Genomic DNA, 20,191 nt, shown 5'->3' on the forward strand with positions numbered 1-20,191 from the left:
AGAATCTATTAATTTACGATATTAGAAAATAAATAAATCAATAAAAAAGAGTAGAAATGCAATAAGAATAAAAGTGACTCAGAGAACGATTCATCCATTTTAAAACTTGCAGAGATTAATGTTTGTCTAACATAATATTATTTCGTTCATTAATTTTTGGTTATTCTTAAATCAGATTTTTGGGAGTAAAGCCGGACTTTTTGGTTAGGGTGGTCAAAGATAAGTTTCAATTTCAAAAGGCGGGATGTTAGCCCTTGGGGGAAGACCGTCATCTTTGTTTAAAATTGATATGCTGTCTGTAACTTTCATTTAGACTCAATTTTCAAAAAAGGAAAATTATTTGCCTCAAATTTTGCACTTACTTTTCAGCAGACTGTTTAAACGCATGGGACCGTTTTTGTAGAAAATGTTATGCTCTATAAAAATGCTTCCGGCACTTTTTTCGATAAATTCGATTGTGTAGCAGTTATTGCAGAAAAACAAACTTATTTTCCCCCAAGGGGCAGCATACCGCCTTTTCAAATTTAAACTTATCTTTGACCATCGGGTTTTTCCACAAAAATTTGATTTACTATATAGCATTTCTGCTAGGATTACTGTAATATATAGCTCTTATAATATGCTCATGTCGGTACCTAGAATGTACTAATGTAGATACATACTAAGGATCTAGTTTTAGAATCTGAGAATTTAAGGAGCTTTATCCAAAATTTCGTGACTAGATAGTTTGATGTAAAAGTTATTTACAATACAAATACAAATTATGAATGTCTATCTACTTAAATGTGTAAATATTTCTTAATATCTCTTAGTTTATTTATTTGTTTGTCCTTCTTTCAAATCAAAACATAAGAGCTATGGTTTTTCATCCGCAAAATTAAAAAAATTTAATATTTCATTCACGGCAGAAGAAGAGGCTGCGGTATTATGAAAATTCTACAAAAAAGTTTCGAAATATTATTATAAATATTGATTCATTCGACTGTATGACTTTTATCATTATACAGAAGTTAAGATATCCGCACACCAAATTTAGTTTTAAATATACCAACTTATAGGAAAAACGGAACACTTAAATAGGATTATAATGTCGTCTGTTATCAGTTTGAATGAGTATCAACATTATTGCATTTTAAAAATATGAACTATATAACCCGGAAAGTTGAATTCTAACTACCGTTAAAGAATATTTCCAAGCAAAGGTTACATAATATAAAAGAATGAAAATGTGCATCAGATCTCCATCATATTCATATTCCCCACTCAATAACTATTTCCTATTATAAGACGCTTTTTATTTAAAAAGGATTATTGTCTTTTTATCAGAATAACAGCAGAACTTTCACACATTTTCAACACCTCATTTTAGAAGGATTGTGATGGTGCTCAAAGGCATAAAAAAAGTGAGAAGGGGCTGGTAAGATAAGCAAAAACGAACACGTAGGCCAGTAATAAATGTGATTTTAAAAAAAAATTCCATATAAAATATAAGAATAAATAAATAAAATTATTGTTTTGAAAATTTTCCGGTTAAAAGTTTTCTCCTTGGAAACTTTTTAGCCTGAAAATACTTGAAATAAATGAAATTATCATGCAAAAGTTCCTATTCTTGTGACAAAAACCAAGAATCTGATGATAAAAGCAATTCATTCTTATCCTATTTTAAGAAAACATACATTTTCTATAACTTTTATCTCTAAATTGGTCAGAATGACCTTTAAATTTTACTTTTGAAAAGAAAAGAAATCTTTTACAAAAGACAAATCATGATGAATGTAACAGAAAATAAATTTTCATGACCTGTAAACTTGAAAATGCTTATAGCCAATCATGACATTTTAACACCAAAGTAACTTATTCATGTTCGAATATTTCAACCATTTTACGGTGGATAACACATATATTTTTTATATAAACCGACTTCAATAGCAAAAGGTGAAACAAACGGAATTACAAAACATATATAAAAGTAAAAAAATAACATTTCATTGAAACATCGCAAGTAAGTTTTGTAGCGATAGCTTCGTGCTACTCGAGCCAGTAAACGAAACGAATCCATATTTTTATGGCCATTCCTTTGAAAAGCTAATTATCTAAATATTTAGTACATAGTTTAATCATAATTTTACTTTTTAGTATGTTTCAACGTAGCACTAATAAGATTCAGTATATAATAAGGGTTTTCTTGGTAAAATGTGAAAATACATCCTCTTTTAGCGAATTCCCGAAGGCAATGGGAAGGCAAGGGACAAAATTATGGAAGCTTCGAATCTTATTATAAATCAAAGTCACGGCAATCTAATTTTTGTATATATATACAAAAATTCGATTTGAAATAATAATATATGTAATATATGCAGCAGTATTTAGAAATTTTACGCCAAAAGCACTGGATAAAAATTGTTGCCTGAGTCACTTTAGTTTATAATTTGTAATCGATATGACGTCCACTTCCAATATTAATTTATAAATATTTTCTAAAAAAAGAAAATCAACAAGATCGATTTGTATAAAGTTTTAGTATTTTTAGTTGTATTTCAAACAGTTTTTATTTTTGCTATAAAAAGTTTTTTGTTGTTGAAAACACCGTGGTATTTAGATAAAGTTAAAGCTATCATATAACAAATGAAGTAATACTAACTTGGTATATACATAATATATACTAGAATTTTCTATTTTCAATGAAATAATAGAAGTTAGTTGTTTCAGTAATCATGTGAATAAATTATTTTAAACTTGAAACAATATACCCAAGATTTTGTTACTTGTAAACGGATTGTTAAATTGATATATTAAATATTGGTCTAGTATCTAGCATTGGTATCCACATTTTATATTTTTTACTATTATTCTGAAAAAAAATATTAAGTGTGAGTAAACAATGGACGTCAACAAACAAATCACGCCTATTGTCGCATGGTTTGTTTGTTTACGTACAATAATCTAATGTTTTATTACAAAAATAGAATAAATATATAAAAAGTGGGATAATTTGACCAAATCTAATTAAATGATTTTATAATTTTTTAAAAATCCCTTCCATTATTAAATGAAATTTACTACTGATTATCATTGGCTATTGGATATCGAATGATAGTCAGTGAATGAACAAATTTATCAACTTTTGCTATACCCTTAACTCCCAAATTAGGCCTCAGATCCAAATTTGAAAAGAGTTTTTTGTTGCTCTTGTAGAGCTTATTTTTTGAAAATAAAGACTTAAGAAATATTCTTGGGTTTTTGCTTAATACAGAGAATTTCAATGGTTCTCAGTCCACAGGATAAAACTTTCTGATTAAAATGAAACCCAATTTAATTTAAAAATAGCGTTCTTTAAAACTTTTTACGAACTCCCGTATAGGTATAATATCATCAGTCGTTGGACACATAAAATTCGAAATGTAGAATAGTAATACTATAAACGTATACGCAAATTAGCGGCTCATAAAATTGCATGAAACGCCGTGAATTTGTATAAAAATTGTTCATTTAAATATTGGCAACAATGAAAGTGTATTGTTATATTTAACAGGATAACCAATATAAAATGAGGAAAATGTAGGTGTTTTCATTACTATACTCTCCCAACTATATTATGTGGTTGTAGATGTGTTCCTAAAACAACTATAAGTATAGAAATAGATAGATATAGGTGTATAAAAGCAACTAACTATACACACACGTACGGTTGGTTGCATCTGTTTTGTATAGGTATATATAATAAGGGTCATGAATATAAGGTTATGTTTGCTAATACAAAATACGAACTATTAGCTCATTCATTGGAGATACCTAGCTATATATTTTACTTACATGGTGAACTTTTTCTAGGACTGAATGTGATAGATATTCAAATTTAAACTACTAATTTGTCATATATCGATGATGAGGAATGTTTTCTAACAGAAATGTTTTGTCAATCAAACGGCATGTGCCTACCAGGATTTTTATTATGTGTACCTATAGCACTAACATCTGATAAAAAGTTATTCTCTGTTTCATCTTATTTGATACTTGACTTCATATTTGCCAGAGGAGCCAGGGATTTTTGAAGAATTTTATTCTATTTTTAAAGACCTTATATAAAATAGGAATAAATATTTTTATTGAAAAGCGGACTACAAAGTACAAAATATTTTTTATTTATTTCACATTAAACGTTCGATTCGTTCTTTACGAAAAAAAATTTCCAGCAAAACCAACATACTTTATAGTTCAAATTGTATCTGGTATAAGCAAACGGAGTACTATTATGCCTTTATGTCATAAGTTTCAAATACGTTGAATTAGAAGATCAAAGTTGAATTGTTAACTTTTCTGTTGAACAATTAACTACATAAAAATAAAAAAAATAAAAATTTTGTTTACGTGTGTTCAACTTGTTTATACCTACCTGTGGTGAGTCGGATATTTTATTACTATATAGTGCTGTTTACATTCAATTTTATTTGTTTTTAATAAAATTAATTCATTTTTACTTTTTAAATATAACTAAATATTTCTACATACATATATTAAAATAATTTTAGTAACAATTACCCACCTTTAAAAAGGTGGCTGAAGATGATCCCGCGCCAGACCCTCCTCGGATGGGTCTGGGTAACCCTCCCTCTGAACAAACGCAAATAGATAAGCCATCCATCCCTTCCGTTCCCTCCGACCAACAAAATAACCCCCAGAAAGAAAAACCGGTATACAAATATCCTATAAACTCATTTGGGCCTTTTAAAATTTTTATCGAATCAAATGACCATAATATAGGCAGACTACACCCTCTAGCTGTTGGGCGTATTCTATATAACAACAAAGTCCAAAATATCATCAAGGTGGAAAATTTGGGTCGCAACAGGATTTGCGTCCTATTTAATTCTAGTACATCTGCGAATGCTTTTCTTGACAACGATGTACTCAAAAAAGAAAACTTTCATGCCTATGTACCTACCCATTGTGTTACTCGGGTAGGTATTGTTAGAGATATAGATGTGAATATCGATGAGGCAACCATTCTAGAAAATATCAAAAATAATAAAAATATTAAAATAATTAAAGTACATCGTATGTCAAGAAAAACAATATCTTCTGAGGGAACAACATCCTATAAACCCTCTACAACAATACAAGTCACCTTCGAAGGAACCTCGCTCCCAGAATATGTTACTCTCTTCTATTGCTCCCGTCCCGTCGAAACCTACGTTTTTCCCGTGACCCAATGCTACAATTGCTGTAGATTTGGTCACATTACCAAAAATTGTAAAAGTTCAGCTCGCTGCGCCATCTGTGCTGGTCCCCACGAATCCATCCAATGCCCTAAAGATACTCCCAAAGTTTGCATTAATTGTAATGGCGATCATTCTGCAACTTATAAAAATTGCCCAGAATATAAAAGGCAAACAGCAATAAAAAAGATTATGGCTTCCGAGGGCCTCACCTATTTTGAAGCTAGCGTCCAAGTACCGAAAATATTGGATAATTGCACTGTCCCCAATCCAATTAATGTAACATCCACCCCTCAACAATTCCCTGCATTGTCCTACAACACCTCTCCAATTATGACTGCTAAACCAATAATTAGACGGACTTATTCAAAAGCTTCCACTTCGACAACTAACCCCCCTACCCCAAAGAGACGTAAAGATTCCACGCCCCCTACAAGCCCTGTTGCGACTCAAATTAATAATCTGCTAATTAACCCAAATGGTAGATCAAACTCTTCCATAGCATATAATTTTCCCTCAACGTCTTTTTCCACCTTACCGTCTCCCAATGATCCGATCTTTACCACGCTTATCTCTGTATTAGACTCCCTTAATTTAGACCCAGCTATTAAAAAAAACATTGTCCAAACTATGGTAAACAGATTCACTAATGGATCAGATCGCTCAAGATCTCAAACTGCTCCAGTGGAACATACGAAGCCTCACTCAAAATAAAATTAACCTATCACTTATTTTATTTTCCTATCCTATTGACATCGTACTGCTTAGTGAAACTTGGTTGAACGAAAATTCAACTTTTAAAATTCGCGGATATCAAATTTTTCGAAATGATAGATATGATGGATATGGCGGTACTGCGATTCTTGTGAGGAGGGGTGTTTCTGCTCAAATCATTCCAGTTGAGTCGAACAATCCTTTCTTTCAAGTAATTGCAGTAAGAGTCGCTGGCATATCTATAGTTTCCATTTATAATAACTCCTCTCAAAATATTCTCAGTTTTGATGAGCTTAGCCTAATGTTTCAAAATTTACCAGAGCCTATAATAATTGCCGGTGATTTAAATTATCACCACCCTCTATGGGGCTGCTCTGCATCCGATAGGGGTGGTGATATTCTAACTGAATTCATGGATTCCAAAAACTTGGTTTGCATGAATGACGGATCACCGACAACTATTCCTTCGCCTCAACATAGATCGTCTGCTATTGATATAGCCTTTTGTTCTCCTCACCTTAGTTTAATTTCCTATTGGCATACCTTAAATGATACTTATGGTAGTGATCATTTTCCTATTCTAATTACCCTCAATCATCGATATAATTCATTTCGCCCCAAACATACTCCCCGTAGACGGTTCGAGAGAGCAGATTGGGATTTGTTTTCTCGCACTGTAGACGACTCCCTTCCAACCCCTATGTTCGATAGTAATCCTTTGGAATGGTACTCCGTTTTCCACCAAACCATCACTTCTGCTGGTGATCGGGCCATTCCATATTCCAAACCCCCTAAAAAACCAATATCCCCTACACCCTGGTGGGATAACGAATGTAAAGCTCAAATTCATGCAAGAAAGGAGGCCTTGAAATCTCTCAGGGATAATTTTACCCCTGAGAGATTCTGTACTTATAGAAGGCTTCAAGCACAAACCAGACGATTATTCAAGGAGAAAAAGCGAAATTCCTGGAAGATTTTCTGCGAAAGTCTATCCAGGAATACGCCTGTTAAAGAAATTTGGAATAAGGTTAAGATATATAGAAGGGCTATTAACCCATACCCTCCCATTCCAGAAAATCAAAATTGGACTCTTTACTTCCTACAAAACTTAACACCGGATTTTGTCCAAACCCTTATACAAATCCCGTTTACCCAGAATGATCATCCTTTGGATCGTCCGTTCGAAATCTGTGAATTGCAGGGAGTATTGTCTGGTTTAGTGGATTCGTCCCCTGGGCCCGACAATATTTCCTATAGCATGCTGATAAACTTATCGGACAATGCAAAAACATCTTTTTTGTCAATATTAAATCAGCTATTTAAGCATTCATCTGTTCCGGACGAATGGAGACATACGATGATTATTCCAATCCTCAAACCCAATAAGAACCCTAACTCACATCTTTCATACCGCCCTATTGCGCTAGCCTCGTGTGTGTCCAAAGTAATGGAACACTTGGTAAAAAATCGGTTGGAATGGTGGTGTGAATATAACAACATCATTTCACCGTACTCGCGAGGCTTTCGTAAGAATTCCTCTACTCTAGATAACCTTTCAATGCTCTTAACCGATGTCCAAATTGCTCTCTCTGAGAATGGATATCTGGTTTGTTGTTTTATAGACGTTAAAGGAGCTTTTGATAATGTTGATATAAATGTCCTCATCAACATCCTAACATCTTTGTCGGCTCCTCCTAAATTAACAGCATTTATATATGCATTTCTGAAATTTCGTTATCTCACTATTAATTACCAAAATCATTTAACCGGGGCCAGAACGGCATTTTTGGGCTTACCCCAAGGTGCAGTTTTAAGCCCTCTCCTATTCAATATTTACACCTCTGGTTTACATACTGTAAATCAGCCTCCCATCCAGCTACTGCAATACGCAGATGATCTTGTCCTGTATACGTCTTCCCAATCCTTGCAAACAGCTATAGAACATGTTTCAAACGCTCTAACCTTACTGCATAACCATTTAATATCTATCAATTTGGAAATATCGGCTACAAAAAGCTCAGCTATTGTCTTCACTAGGCATAGATGTAATATTGAATCCATCCCTTTTCTCAACACATCTATTCCTTGTCAAACAACTGTGAAATTCCTTGGAGTCATTTTCGATGGAAAGTCGCAATGGAACTCACATGTCAACTATATTGTAAATAATTGTACTCCCCGAATTAACATCATTCGTGCTCTCACTAAAGTTTGGTGGGGTGCTGATCAGAGTACTTTACTTACGATATATAGACTAATAATTCGAAGTTTCATCGATTATGGTTCTTTCCTCTTATGCCCATTATCTGACCAGCGTTCGTATAAATTAGACAAAATCCAATTTCAATCCTTACGCATTGCTTTAGGGCAAATGCGCTCCTGTCCTACCAACTCCCTTTTGATTGAGGCAGCGGATGTTCCACTAAAAGTCCGTCGTCTGTATCTAGCCAAAAAATTTTTTCTAAAACAATATAGTTCTTTATCTCACCCCCTCATTCCAAAACTTATTCAACTAAACACCCTCTGTACAAATTCCTACTATTGGAGAAACAAGGACCTCCCTTTATTATTGGTGGCTTATCGAGTATTTGCGCTAATTCCTATCTACCAATCGCTTTTACCCTCCTTCTTTTCTTTTGATTTTCCCTCCCGATATTTAACCATTCCGGTTTTTGTTGATTGTGGACTTGACAAGGCACATGCCGATTATGGTTCATCCTTTGTCAATTCCACTTTCAATAATTATCTTAACACCATTCTCCCAAATTACACATACATCTATACAGACGCCTCCAAGGTGGGACCAAATTCACGTGTGGGAGTTGCAATCCATTGCCCCAATAGCGCGCATTCTGCCACTATGAGTATTTCTGAACACTTTTCTATCTTTTCAGCAGAATGTGTCGCTATTTTGGAGGCACTCTCATACGTGGAGTCAAATAGAATTGAAATGGCAGCTATAATATCCGACTCACTTAGCTCCCTTTCCCTCTTAAAACAAACTTGTATTTACTCCAAAACCCCATCTCTCATAGTATTGATCAAAAATACCGTATTTAAACTAATTCAAAGTCGTTTCCGCGTTGCCTTTGTGTGGTGTCCGTCACACATTGGTATACGTGGGAACGAATTTGTTGATATGTTGGCTAGGGACGCAGTCCAAACGGGTCCAGAAGATGAATCACCTCCACCTGCACAAGATCTATGGTCCATCTGCAAGAGCTCTATGCTGCGTGATTGGGCCCAAATGTGGAATACATCGACGAAAGGCCGGAAACTGTATGAAATACAGCCAGTCCCATCACTTGAAACATGGTTCCACAAATGGGATGTGGGCAGAAAAAATGTAACTATGATTGGCCGTTTGAGAACTGGTCACAACTCCTTACCCGTCCATCTACATCGCATACATATTGCCCCCGACACCAGATGTAAATGTGGCTATGAATATTGTGATATAAATCACATTGCGTTCGCCTGCCCACTCCTTAACCAGCATAGACAATTGTTACTAAGCTCCCTAGCCCGTATGGGTGTTTTTGGTCCCTACTATATTCCCCACCTCCTATCCTTAAATAAGTATGAAATCCTTTCTGCAATTTGTTCCTTCCTGAACAAGTCCAAACTCCAAATTTAAATACTATCCCCACCCCCTGTCATTTTTTTGGCCCTTTTTTTAATTTTTTACAATTATTCTGTTTTTGTTATAATAATTTTTATACATGACCCACTCTATTGTCAACCCTTCCGCGGCCCCCAACCTGTGTTTTTACGTGTTATTTCCTTTGTATAAAGTCTCGACGGGCCCCGACGACGAATTTCCTATCTAACTCCTTATGTGTCCCTGTGTGTATAAATGAACAAAAGAATGTTTTAATTTTTCCTAGTTGAAAATTTATTTATTTTATATTTTTAATTTTTTTTTTTTTTTTTTTTTTTTAAGAATTTTTCTGTTTGTTTCAGAATATCCAGAAGTTAAAATTTTTTATATTATTTTTGTTCTCCTAACTGAAAAGTTATTTATTTATTTATGTTATTAATATTTTTTTTTTTTTTTTTTTCTTTTAAAGAATTTATCTGTTTGTTTTAGAAAATCCAGAAGATGATTTAATTTTTTTATAAATATATATATATATATATATCTTTATTTATATTCTGTATGTTCTTTCTGAATTGTTTACTTATTTTTCATTTATTTGTAACCTAATTGTAATTTTTTTGATAATGGCCGTATAGCAGATATGCTGAAGCCAGTTTTAATAAAAAAAAAAAAAAAAAAAAAAAAAAAAAACTTTTCTGTTGAAAATCTTAGACACAAAATATTTAAACCTTATAATAAAAACATTATTATTGTAAAAAATATTACTTTTCGAATTTTTAAAGTATATGGTGGATACCCATGCACTTGCTGGGTAATTTCAACTGAGACTACCCCTTTAGAGCTATCAACAATCCCCCCCCCCTCCACAACACTCGAAATATATACAAATCGAACTTTAAAAACAATTTTGTGATGCTACACTATTCTACCACATGCAATCCTTCAATTTACTATTCCTCGCATAGCCTGCATCCAAGCACTAGCTTTACTTTCATCTTTGGTCTCTGAGCTTGCAGCACTTGCAATATAGTATAAACATTTTTTGAGAATATATTAGTGTATTGGTATACTAATTCAATACATTGTAAGTGAATGTGATTTTATCGTTATATCTCCAGCCACCGTCGTCATAGCGAGAAAAAATATATATCATGTTGTAACGAATCTCTGTGGGTCTAAGACATCTATGTAAAACAACGAATTAATGAAAACAAATAATAATAACAGTTCCAAAAAGGTGATTTTTAACCCCTGAATTAAAAAAGGAATGTTATAACTTTGCCCGCTATGTGTGTCTGCCTGCCTGTCTATCTGTGGCATCGTAGCCACTAACCGGATGAATCGATTTTAATTTTTTTGTTTCTTTTTGAAAGCTATTTTAATGGAAAGTATTCTTAGGCTTCCGCATCCGAAACAACTAAAAAATAAGCAATGATCTTCAAAATCGGTTGCAGTTTGGAGAAGACTTGAAGGAAAAAGGTAATTAATGGTGATTGTTCTTAGATATGTTTCAAGTGCAAGTTTACGGTTCTGCACTCGAAAATTTTTAAAATTTTGTAAATTTCCATTGTTCTAATTTAAAACAAAATAATTTAATAGTAAATTGTTTTTGCGAGTTAAATATTTATGTACGCGCGTGATAAGTACTTCTTTTGGCTTAATTTAAAAGTAATTTATGATTTCTTACGATAAAATAATGATTTTGAATTCATTATAAAATTGTAATAATAATATAATAGTTTTAACTTAAAATTATTATTATTGTCCAAGAGATGGAAGTAAAGTCTGAACAAGCTTTACTAAGATATGGATAGATTAAGCTCTTCCAGTCTAGGTCCTTCAACTGAAGAGCTTTCTCCTCTCGCATACAGCCCTAATTCATAAATACGTAACGTATGCTTGGCCCCGCTATAACCAAAATTTGCTTTCATTTACTGCCCCGCATATATATTATTAATTGTTATTATATTTAAAAAAAAAAACACTCATTGTAATTAATTGTAATTTCTTAATATATCTATTGTGTTTGATGACACTTAATCTTTCATCCATTAACAAATAACTTCATATGGTGTTAAAAAATAGTAACTCACTTCAACATGTAGTTTTTGGGTCACCTTGTGTGGGTGCATTAAAAATGTCTCGGTGTATATTTTCATAAAATACATCAACGGTACGAAAAATTCAACTTGGTTGTTGTATTGTAACGAATGCAAAAAATCATAACACTATTTTCAGTCTGAGCAAGGGCTATTTGAAAAATATAATTTCATAAAAATCTGCGATTCAAGCGAACACATACATACAAACTCTTCAATTTACTTGATAATATAAACATGATGTTTAAAAATCCTGGCAAACTGAATGTACGTAGAAGAATTTCTTCGTGTAATGTATGCATATGTGTATATGTATGTAGACTTGTTTTAACAACCTTTTGCTTATCACTACTTCAAATGTTGTAAATATTTTAGAAGTTAATATAAATATTACACGATCCACTTAATCCTACTTTGACATTTTTATAATACCATTTTTTTTGTAATATTTTAAATGGAAAAACATACTTAAAATGTAATACTAAGTGGGTGTTTATATTCATTTTCAATGGTCAAATACATATTTTATTGGGTGTGTAGCACGAACACATACATACCTACATACGTTGGATGTGTGTAGGAAAAGTACACTTCGTAGTTCGTACCAAAAGTAACGTCGTGGTTTTTTATGTTCCAGCTTCGAAGCAGTATTCGTACGAAATTTGTACAAGTATGCCATTTTTAGTTAAACCAAACAGTTAAGGATGTATGAGCATGACAACAATGTTTCATTTGTAGGCTTAAAATTTTTTTATCGATAGACTTTTACAAGGAATATGTGGTAAAAAATTCAGCTTAGGTATCCGTGGAAATTTTTAAGAAAAAAATCATTGAAAATCGATATAAAATACATTGCTCTTATGGATAAATCTTTGATAATTTTCACTTGGAATAGAAAGCAAGCATATTGGCAATGACATAGAAAAGAAAAACATCGTCCATATAAGGGACGTACGAGCAGGGTAGATTTAGGGTTGAAATTATTTTTATCTTATTTCCAAGTTTTATGATAAATTTTGTTAGAACTCTATATAAAATAATATGTTTATTTCTCAAATTTTTATACGTTTTATACATGAAATATATATCAAGGTATGCTACATTTAGTTTGTAACGCTTAGAAATATTGATGATATGAAGAAAAATTTTGGTAAGAGTGTTCATAAAATCACCAAATAAGTCCATTTTCCTTTGCTCGTCCGGATCTGTGTGTCCGTCTGTCTGTGAGCACTAGCTCAAAAACAAAAAGGGAAATCGAAGTGAAATTGAAAAAAAAAAACTTGCCAAGGACGAGAAAAGTGAGGTCTAGAAGCTAAATGAGCAACATAGGACAATTGGGTCTTGAGACCGTAAAAAGAATAATTGTAAAAAATGTATATATAAAAAACTAAACTTTATTTGAAAATACATATAAAGAAGATGATATGCAACAAAAATAGGATGTGCAATGCTCTTTCTTTTTATGATTTGCAATGTCTTTTGTTTTTAGTTTTTCGAATACAATCTGACAATTTTTATACCCTGTATTTATGTAATATACATCAAGGTATACTAAGTTTAGTACCAAGCTTGTAATGACTAAACATATTGATGGTACGAACAAAATTTTGGTGTAGTTGTTCATAAAATGCCCTAATTAATCCATTTCCAGAATTTTTGTTTTTAATTTTCTCCAGAACTGTTAAAGATAGAGAGTTGAAAATTTGCAGGTAGTGGTCTTGTGAAACATTCTCAAAAAACGAAAAACAATTCTAGAAAATACATTCGAAAATTTTCGAAACTTTCGAAAACCAAACTAACACTAAACTTGTACAGGGTACTTCAACAATTAACTCATTCAATTGTTATTTTTAACGTGTTTCTATTTGTTTGTACTTTATGTGGCAATTTTTTTATTTAAGATGACTTATGAAGCTGTTATTTCATATTTGACAATATGGTATAATGAATGTCTTTCTACCTTCACTCATCAGGTAAATAACAACATAGAAAGCTCTAAATAAGTTACCTTTGTAACGTTACAAATTGACATGAATGTGGTTTCATGAGAATAATCATTTCTATAATAAATTCAGTATGATTTTATACCTTATGTGAATAGCACCTACATGCTTGAATTGTAATAATTTATAAAACAAATATCTATAATAAAATTATTTATCTACTAAGTGAATAAATCATAAAATTATTATAGGAAGCACGGATTTGAGTGAGTACGTAACAATAGGCTTTTGTCCACTAAGAATAAATCGATTGGATGAAAGATTGATTAATCATGATATGTAGATAACGAGGCACAAAATTAATTTTCATAAAAAATAAGGATTATTATTATTTTTATACAATAATTTTAGTAAAATTAAGCATTCATTCACGTGACAGCAAACACCAAACAGAAAGTATTACGTCACGCCATGACAAACGCTTTGTTAACAACATTACATTTTAATCGAACAAAGCAGGTTACTTGATTAAAATTGCTTACAACTTGCATATACAAAAATGATTGTATGCCAAGTTGTGATGTCGCGTAAACATAAAGAATAACTGTTAGTTTACTCTAAAACTTACAATACGTAGATATTATTAAATCATTTTACTAATATATTCTAAACTAATGCCTGTACCATACTGCCAGTGCAGCTAGCTCCATGGCCAAAGGCTGTCAACTGTACAAGTCATAGAAGTAAAGTTGGTGTTTATGGAGCAGGCTAATCGGGAAAAATAAGACTGAAGGACAGTATGTAGTGGACTTACATTTTAATTTATATTGCCAGCGAAGCATTCGGAGAACTCCTAGTCACGTATAAGGATGTAGTTTTAAATATAAATATTATGTAGTTTGATCAAATACCCGAGGCTAAGGGAACACCATATTGTTGGAAATAAAAACGTGTAAATAAACGAGACTCAACGAATTAATTTCAAATAATAATGTAAATTAACATTTTTTATTCTTTGTATTAGTTCTTTTCCCCGAGACGATACCAGATTGCTACAAAATTCGAATCATACCGTCTCACTTGAAGCCCTTGGTATTAATATAAAATTGGTACTATGAAAATGTTTTTAACCTAGTCAGATAATCAAAGGTAAAAAAATATATTCCCATCAAATTTCATCTTATTATATTTTTTGTATAAAACTCTTGATATTAATTAATTCCCTATAGGTATACCGTCAACTGGGGTAACTTTGGCCCAACTTTCCCAGTTTTTTGTGAAACAAACCAGTTTTTACCAATCTATTTGTGATGAAGATTGTGTTTTAAGTTTTTCCAGTTATTATTCGATTATGTGCCACAAATTTAAGCATTAGTATAAGTCCCTAATAATTTTCCTAACCTAGATAAAAAATTTTTAAAAATTGGGACAAAGTTACCTGGGATTGGGGTAACTTTGTCCCATCCATTAAAACCTTTGAAATTTAGTACCATATCATAAGTGGAGCAAAGTTACCCTATACAAGATTCTTTTCAAGTATTCAGTTTTCAAGTTTATTAGATTTTTACTTTTAAACTTTATGATTTGGACAAAAAAGTGGAAAAGGAAAACAAACTGCTAAGAAAACCACACTTTATTGTTACAAAACGAAGTAAAAATCACACTTTATTGTTACAAAAGGAAGTAAAAATATTTCAAGTTATTCCACGAAATTGTCTAGTTCTGGGACTGTGAACTGGTTCCTCTTTGATGCTATTTTAGGAGGATTTATTTTTTCCCAAACGTCATCCCAGTCATAGGCCATGCGGTCTTGCTTCTCAGGCCAGCGCCAGAATTTTATTTTCTTCTCCATGCACTCAACTACTGGGCCATGATCAAAAATGCTTACTATTTTGCCAGGGTACTTTTGACCATTGTAGATCACAATTACAAAGTTATCAACGGCAAAATCTTCTGCTTTCCATTTTTGTTTTTTTGTTTCAGCAGTAGGTTCGGCTTTCTTAGATTCTTCCTGAAGGTCTTCTAGGTCTGAAAATGATTCACTCACTCCATCTGACTCTAATACCATTTCCACATCGTCTTCATCCGAAGAAGAATTGTAAGTCTGTTTATGCTTCTTCTTGGGAACTTTTTCTTTCTCAGATTTTGACGAAGTCTGCTTTGACGAAGAGGGTTTATTGGTTGCTTCTAAGATACCGGTAGCTTCTTCTACATCCTTAACCGAAACACTCTTTCCTGCGGGCACTTGCAGCTTCTTCTTTCTCTTTTTGGGGCCATCTTTCGTCAAGTATTCAGCTCTCTTTTTCTCCAGTTGCTCAAGAAAGGCTTCTCCTATTACTGTGTTGTCAACCGGTTGGTTTTCTGGCAGCCTGTCTAGTAGTTTCTGTTTGTTAAAAGGATGGATTCCACACTTTTCAAATCCAGCCATCAGGTTTCTTTCTTGATTTTCTGCCAAACTAGCCATTAACTCTTTTAATAGAGTCGGAAATGCGTCCTTTGGAATGGTTGTGAACTTAGAGCCAGAAGCGGACTCTTTCCATTTGCTTAAGATTGCTCGCCATGACTTTTTCATGGGGGAAAAGAAGGCCACATCTAGAGGTTGTGTAAGATGGGTGGAGTTCGGTGGTAAGCAGACAAATTTAACATTGTTTTCTTCACAAAGCCTAAGTACGTTTAAACTAATGTGTGAAGACAAGTTATCCCCGATAATAACTTTTGGCCCATTTTGAGTTCTCACATGAGGTAAGAACAACGACTCAAACCAATCTTCGAAACATATAGCGTCAAACCAGCCACTTTTAGAACGATTATAACGAGCCCCTGCTGGTCCATTCTCAGTCCAAGTTGTCCACATGTTATCTGCCTTGTACACTACATAGGGGGGGAGAAGAGTCCCTGCAGCATTTCCAGAAAACATGAGAGAGGTTGCACTTTTACTATGATTGCATATGTTTTCCACATATTTAGCTCCCCTCTTACAAATTACCTTTTTGTTTCCAGGGTCATCTGAAAGATTTGTTTCATCGTAGTTCCAAATATGAGTGGCAGGAACGTTTTCGATAACTTCTTTCAGGTTTTCCATGTAATTTTCAATATCTTTAGCACCAACTTCAGCTCTTACTTTTTTTATGTTAGAGCTGAGACGACTTGTCAGCTTCTCATGCCTTTTCAAAAACGATTTGGTCCATTCGTAGCCAGGGAGGTTGTTTTGAAACCTATCTATCTTGACACCTTTCTTATCTAAATAGCATTTTACTGCATATCTGAAATCAGTCTCAACAACTGGAAATCCATAGTCAGATAGTGTTATCAAGTGCTTTTCAAAAGCCAGCTCTTCTTCATCGCTAAATGTTCTTGCTCGACCAACTGTATTCATATGCCTGCCTTTCAATTTATTCTTAATTGTAGAACGAGGAATGCCATACCTTGTTTCTGCAGCTCTTTGTGTTAACTCACCTGATCGTATGGCCTCAAGACATTCATCCAATATTTCTGGTTTGTAGTTACCGTAATTTCTAGTCCCTAGTGGTTTTATCCGGTTTCTTGGCATTTTCCCTGCAACAAAACACACAATTGTTATTATATACAGTTTAACAGGGATATACTGCAATGATTTAGCATCTTAAATGGATAAATAACAGCAAAAAAATTTTGGGCCATGTTGGGCCAAAGTTACCCTAAATCTGGGACAAAGTTAGACCAACCTACAAAACTCATCTCAGTTTGTAAACTATAAACATAAACAAATAGTTGTATTGATATTAAGTTAAACAAAGGATTACAGTAAAAGAAAATTCACTTACCAGCTCTCAACAGCTTAAAAATAAGCTTGAGGAAACAAAAGTTGGAAGACAACAAAATCCAGCACTTTGACAACACCAAGATGGAGCAGCACTGCATTGGTGGTGAAACGTGTAACTATACCCAGGTTGGCTCAGAAGTCTGGCCAGTGTTGCTATCTATCGGGAAATGCTAGAACTTAGTGAGTAAATCAACCTAGATGTCAAAATACAGAACATTTAAACTTTTTCTAGTTTTGGGCCAAAGTTAACCTCAAAGGGCCAATGTTACCCCAACTGACGGTACTTGAATTTGAAGAAACAAAGGCTGTGAACAAGCATCTACACTTAATGTAGTGTGGGGTGTAATAGTGAAGTGACGAATGTTTTTGACAAAAAAGAAATTATACAGGGATATCTTATTGAAAAAAACAGCTAATAAGATTTACATGTTTATTATTCACTTGGATAAAAATGATAAATTTTTAATTATTTATAAAAAAATAAAATTCTATCTATGAAACTATGAAAAATATTTATATACCTTTGCCTTCAATTATATATTTTTCATTCATTTTTTTTTAAGAAATAAAGAAAGTGAAATACAAAGTCAAAAAACAAAATAATGAATGCTTAAACAATATTTATTTCTGTTTTATGAAAAAGTAAAGTTCTAATATCCGAAATGTTGTTAAATTTAAACTTTGGTTTCAATTATTATTTTTATGCACCATATATTTTCTTTTTCTATGAATTACTGATAACTGGGAGCTTATATTGGTAATTCGTACTAATTAAAATCATAAAAAGACCCGAATTCAGTAATTACAATTTCGACTACCAGATGGCAATACTTGTATGTACCATTTTTTAAGGCCTATAAAAATGTTCCAATTCAAATCAGATAAATCTCGCTAAGTGGCGATCAAAATTTGTACTATTGAACAGAAAGTGGACCGCTTTTTCAGTAGTTCCAATTTAGACCACCTGATTACTGACTATTTAGAATAATAAAATATAAACTAAATAATTATCACAGTTTATCACTAGAATTATTAATATTGCAGTAATTAATTTTTTTTCCTCTCGGAGTGGAAAGTATCAACTTTTGTCCTGCTGTGCTAAACGAAGTTGTCTCTTTCCACTTCCGCCGAGTAGAAAATTAGTATAGACACAATAAGAGTAAGTAAAGAGTGTCTCATAACTCACATTAATAAACAGGAGATATGAGACATTCTTTACTTTTGGCCCCTACATTTGTAATATACTATTTAGTCATGAAATTGAAGTAAAGAAATGTTTGTCTTTCTCCATGCACTTTTTTCATTGAGGGGTGTAAAGTGATTCATCTCCACTAAAAACTATTTCACTTGACACACTTGTAGGTGGAGCTGCCAAATATTCTCTGGCTAGAGTAGAAAGAACAGCATATTTATTGCTATTACCCTTCCACCAATTAAGTGGATCATCTTCGTTACATTCTTGAATATAAGCTTTACTCATAATTTTATATTACTTTTTAAACACAGTTAAATTTGAGTTTTGGACAAATACAAATCATGCAATTATAGCAAACTCACCTCAAATCAAAACAAACGGAAAGTTGCTGATGGAGTTGTACGGTTTGTTTTTAAGACGGACTATTTTACCCTAATGAATAATTATATGTAGTTAGTTAATAAATAACAATATCAAAGATAAATATTCGCATTCGCATTCGCGAATATACAAAATATAGCATTCGTTCTATCACTAAATTGTATGTACCTTCCTACCTAATTTATTAACTGGCAATGACAATGATGCGTCGTAAAAACAGATAGATAATACATAGAATTGATGATCATCAATGACGATAGTACCAACAACCTACCTAATATTATGTACCACGTGTAATATAATATATGTATATAGAATGAAATGAATAATTTAGTAATACTAAAATGAAAGTAAATAATTACTTTTCATTGTATTATGAACGAGTACAAGCCTATTTACTAAACATATAGCTTATTACTCTATGTACTATAAGTAATAAATAACCCTATTATCATTTATAAAAGTTTGTTGAATATTCGACGTAAACATCATGTTCAAAACTTTGTACCGGTGTTATTATTTAATCCCTAGAAAATAGCTGTTGGAACACAATTTATCGATGTGTGTCGATAAATTGGCAACGATTGAATTAAATTTGAAGCCAATTCGACGATTTGATGATACTCATAAATAACAACTCTTAAGAGAAGTGAAATTTATAAAATTTAAAAAACGCCCGACAAATTTTTCGAGTATGGAACCCTAAATTCGCATTTGAAACGTATCTAAGAACACTGTCCATTAAATTGCTTTTTTCCTTATAACCTGAGCCGATTTGGAAGATCATCGCCATTTTTTAGTTTTTTCGGATACGGAACCTTAAATTCGCACTTGCTAAGAACGCTCTCTATTAAATTACCTTTCAAACAAAACCAGAAAAATAAAAATCGGTTCATCCGTTTAGGCACTACGATGCCACAGATAGACACACACGCATAGCGGTCAAACTTATAACACCCCTTTTTATTAGTTCGGGGGTTAAAAATAATCTCTAGTACCATCAATTGACTTTCAGACTTACAAATATAACGATCTAAATAAATGTCAAAAATAAATTAAGCAAAGTGTACAAGGTGTCAATAATACAAATAGTCAGTAAGCAAAGCAGCGGAAGAGTACATCAAAACAAGCATTTTAGCAGAAGAAACGTGTGTCCAGAAACGCTTCTTCTTTTGGATTAAAAATTTTTCACGGTTAAAAACTTTGGATAGTCGAATTTTGTCAAATCTATATCAAAACA

General features: G+C 32.6%; 2 protein-coding genes across 3 annotated transcripts in view; both read right to left on the reverse strand.

Annotated features, from left to right (window-relative positions):
* The window catches only part of LOC123292051 (zwei Ig domain protein zig-8-like), a gene marked incomplete at its 3' end in the record, with an annotated part of 153,850 nt that overhangs the window by 127,668 nt on the left and 5,991 nt on the right, over positions 1 to 20,191 (reverse strand). The gene's annotated exons all lie outside the window — the stretch shown is intronic.
* LOC123297241 lies at positions 14,815 to 17,614 on the reverse strand. 2 transcript variants are annotated; one of them, XM_044878829.1, is made up of 2 exons: positions 17,377 to 17,614; positions 14,815 to 17,128 (listed from the first exon to the last, which is right to left on the reverse strand). In XM_044878829.1, the coding sequence occupies exons 1-2, from the start codon at positions 17,471 to 17,473 to the stop codon at positions 15,273 to 15,275; spliced, it is 1,953 nt and encodes a 650-aa protein (XP_044734764.1). In that variant the 5' UTR covers positions 17,474 to 17,614; the 3' UTR covers positions 14,815 to 15,272. The 2 variants fall into 2 exon arrangements, with proteins under 2 accessions (XP_044734764.1, XP_044734771.1); XM_044878836.1 differs by lacking the exon at positions 17,377 to 17,614 and having other exon boundaries at positions 14,815 to 16,468; positions 16,560 to 17,192.

Source organism: Chrysoperla carnea, chromosome 1 (genome assembly GCF_905475395.1).
Source record: "Chrysoperla carnea chromosome 1, inChrCarn1.1, whole genome shotgun sequence".
In the NCBI taxonomy this organism is placed as follows: Eukaryota; Metazoa; Arthropoda; class Insecta; order Neuroptera; family Chrysopidae; genus Chrysoperla; species Chrysoperla carnea.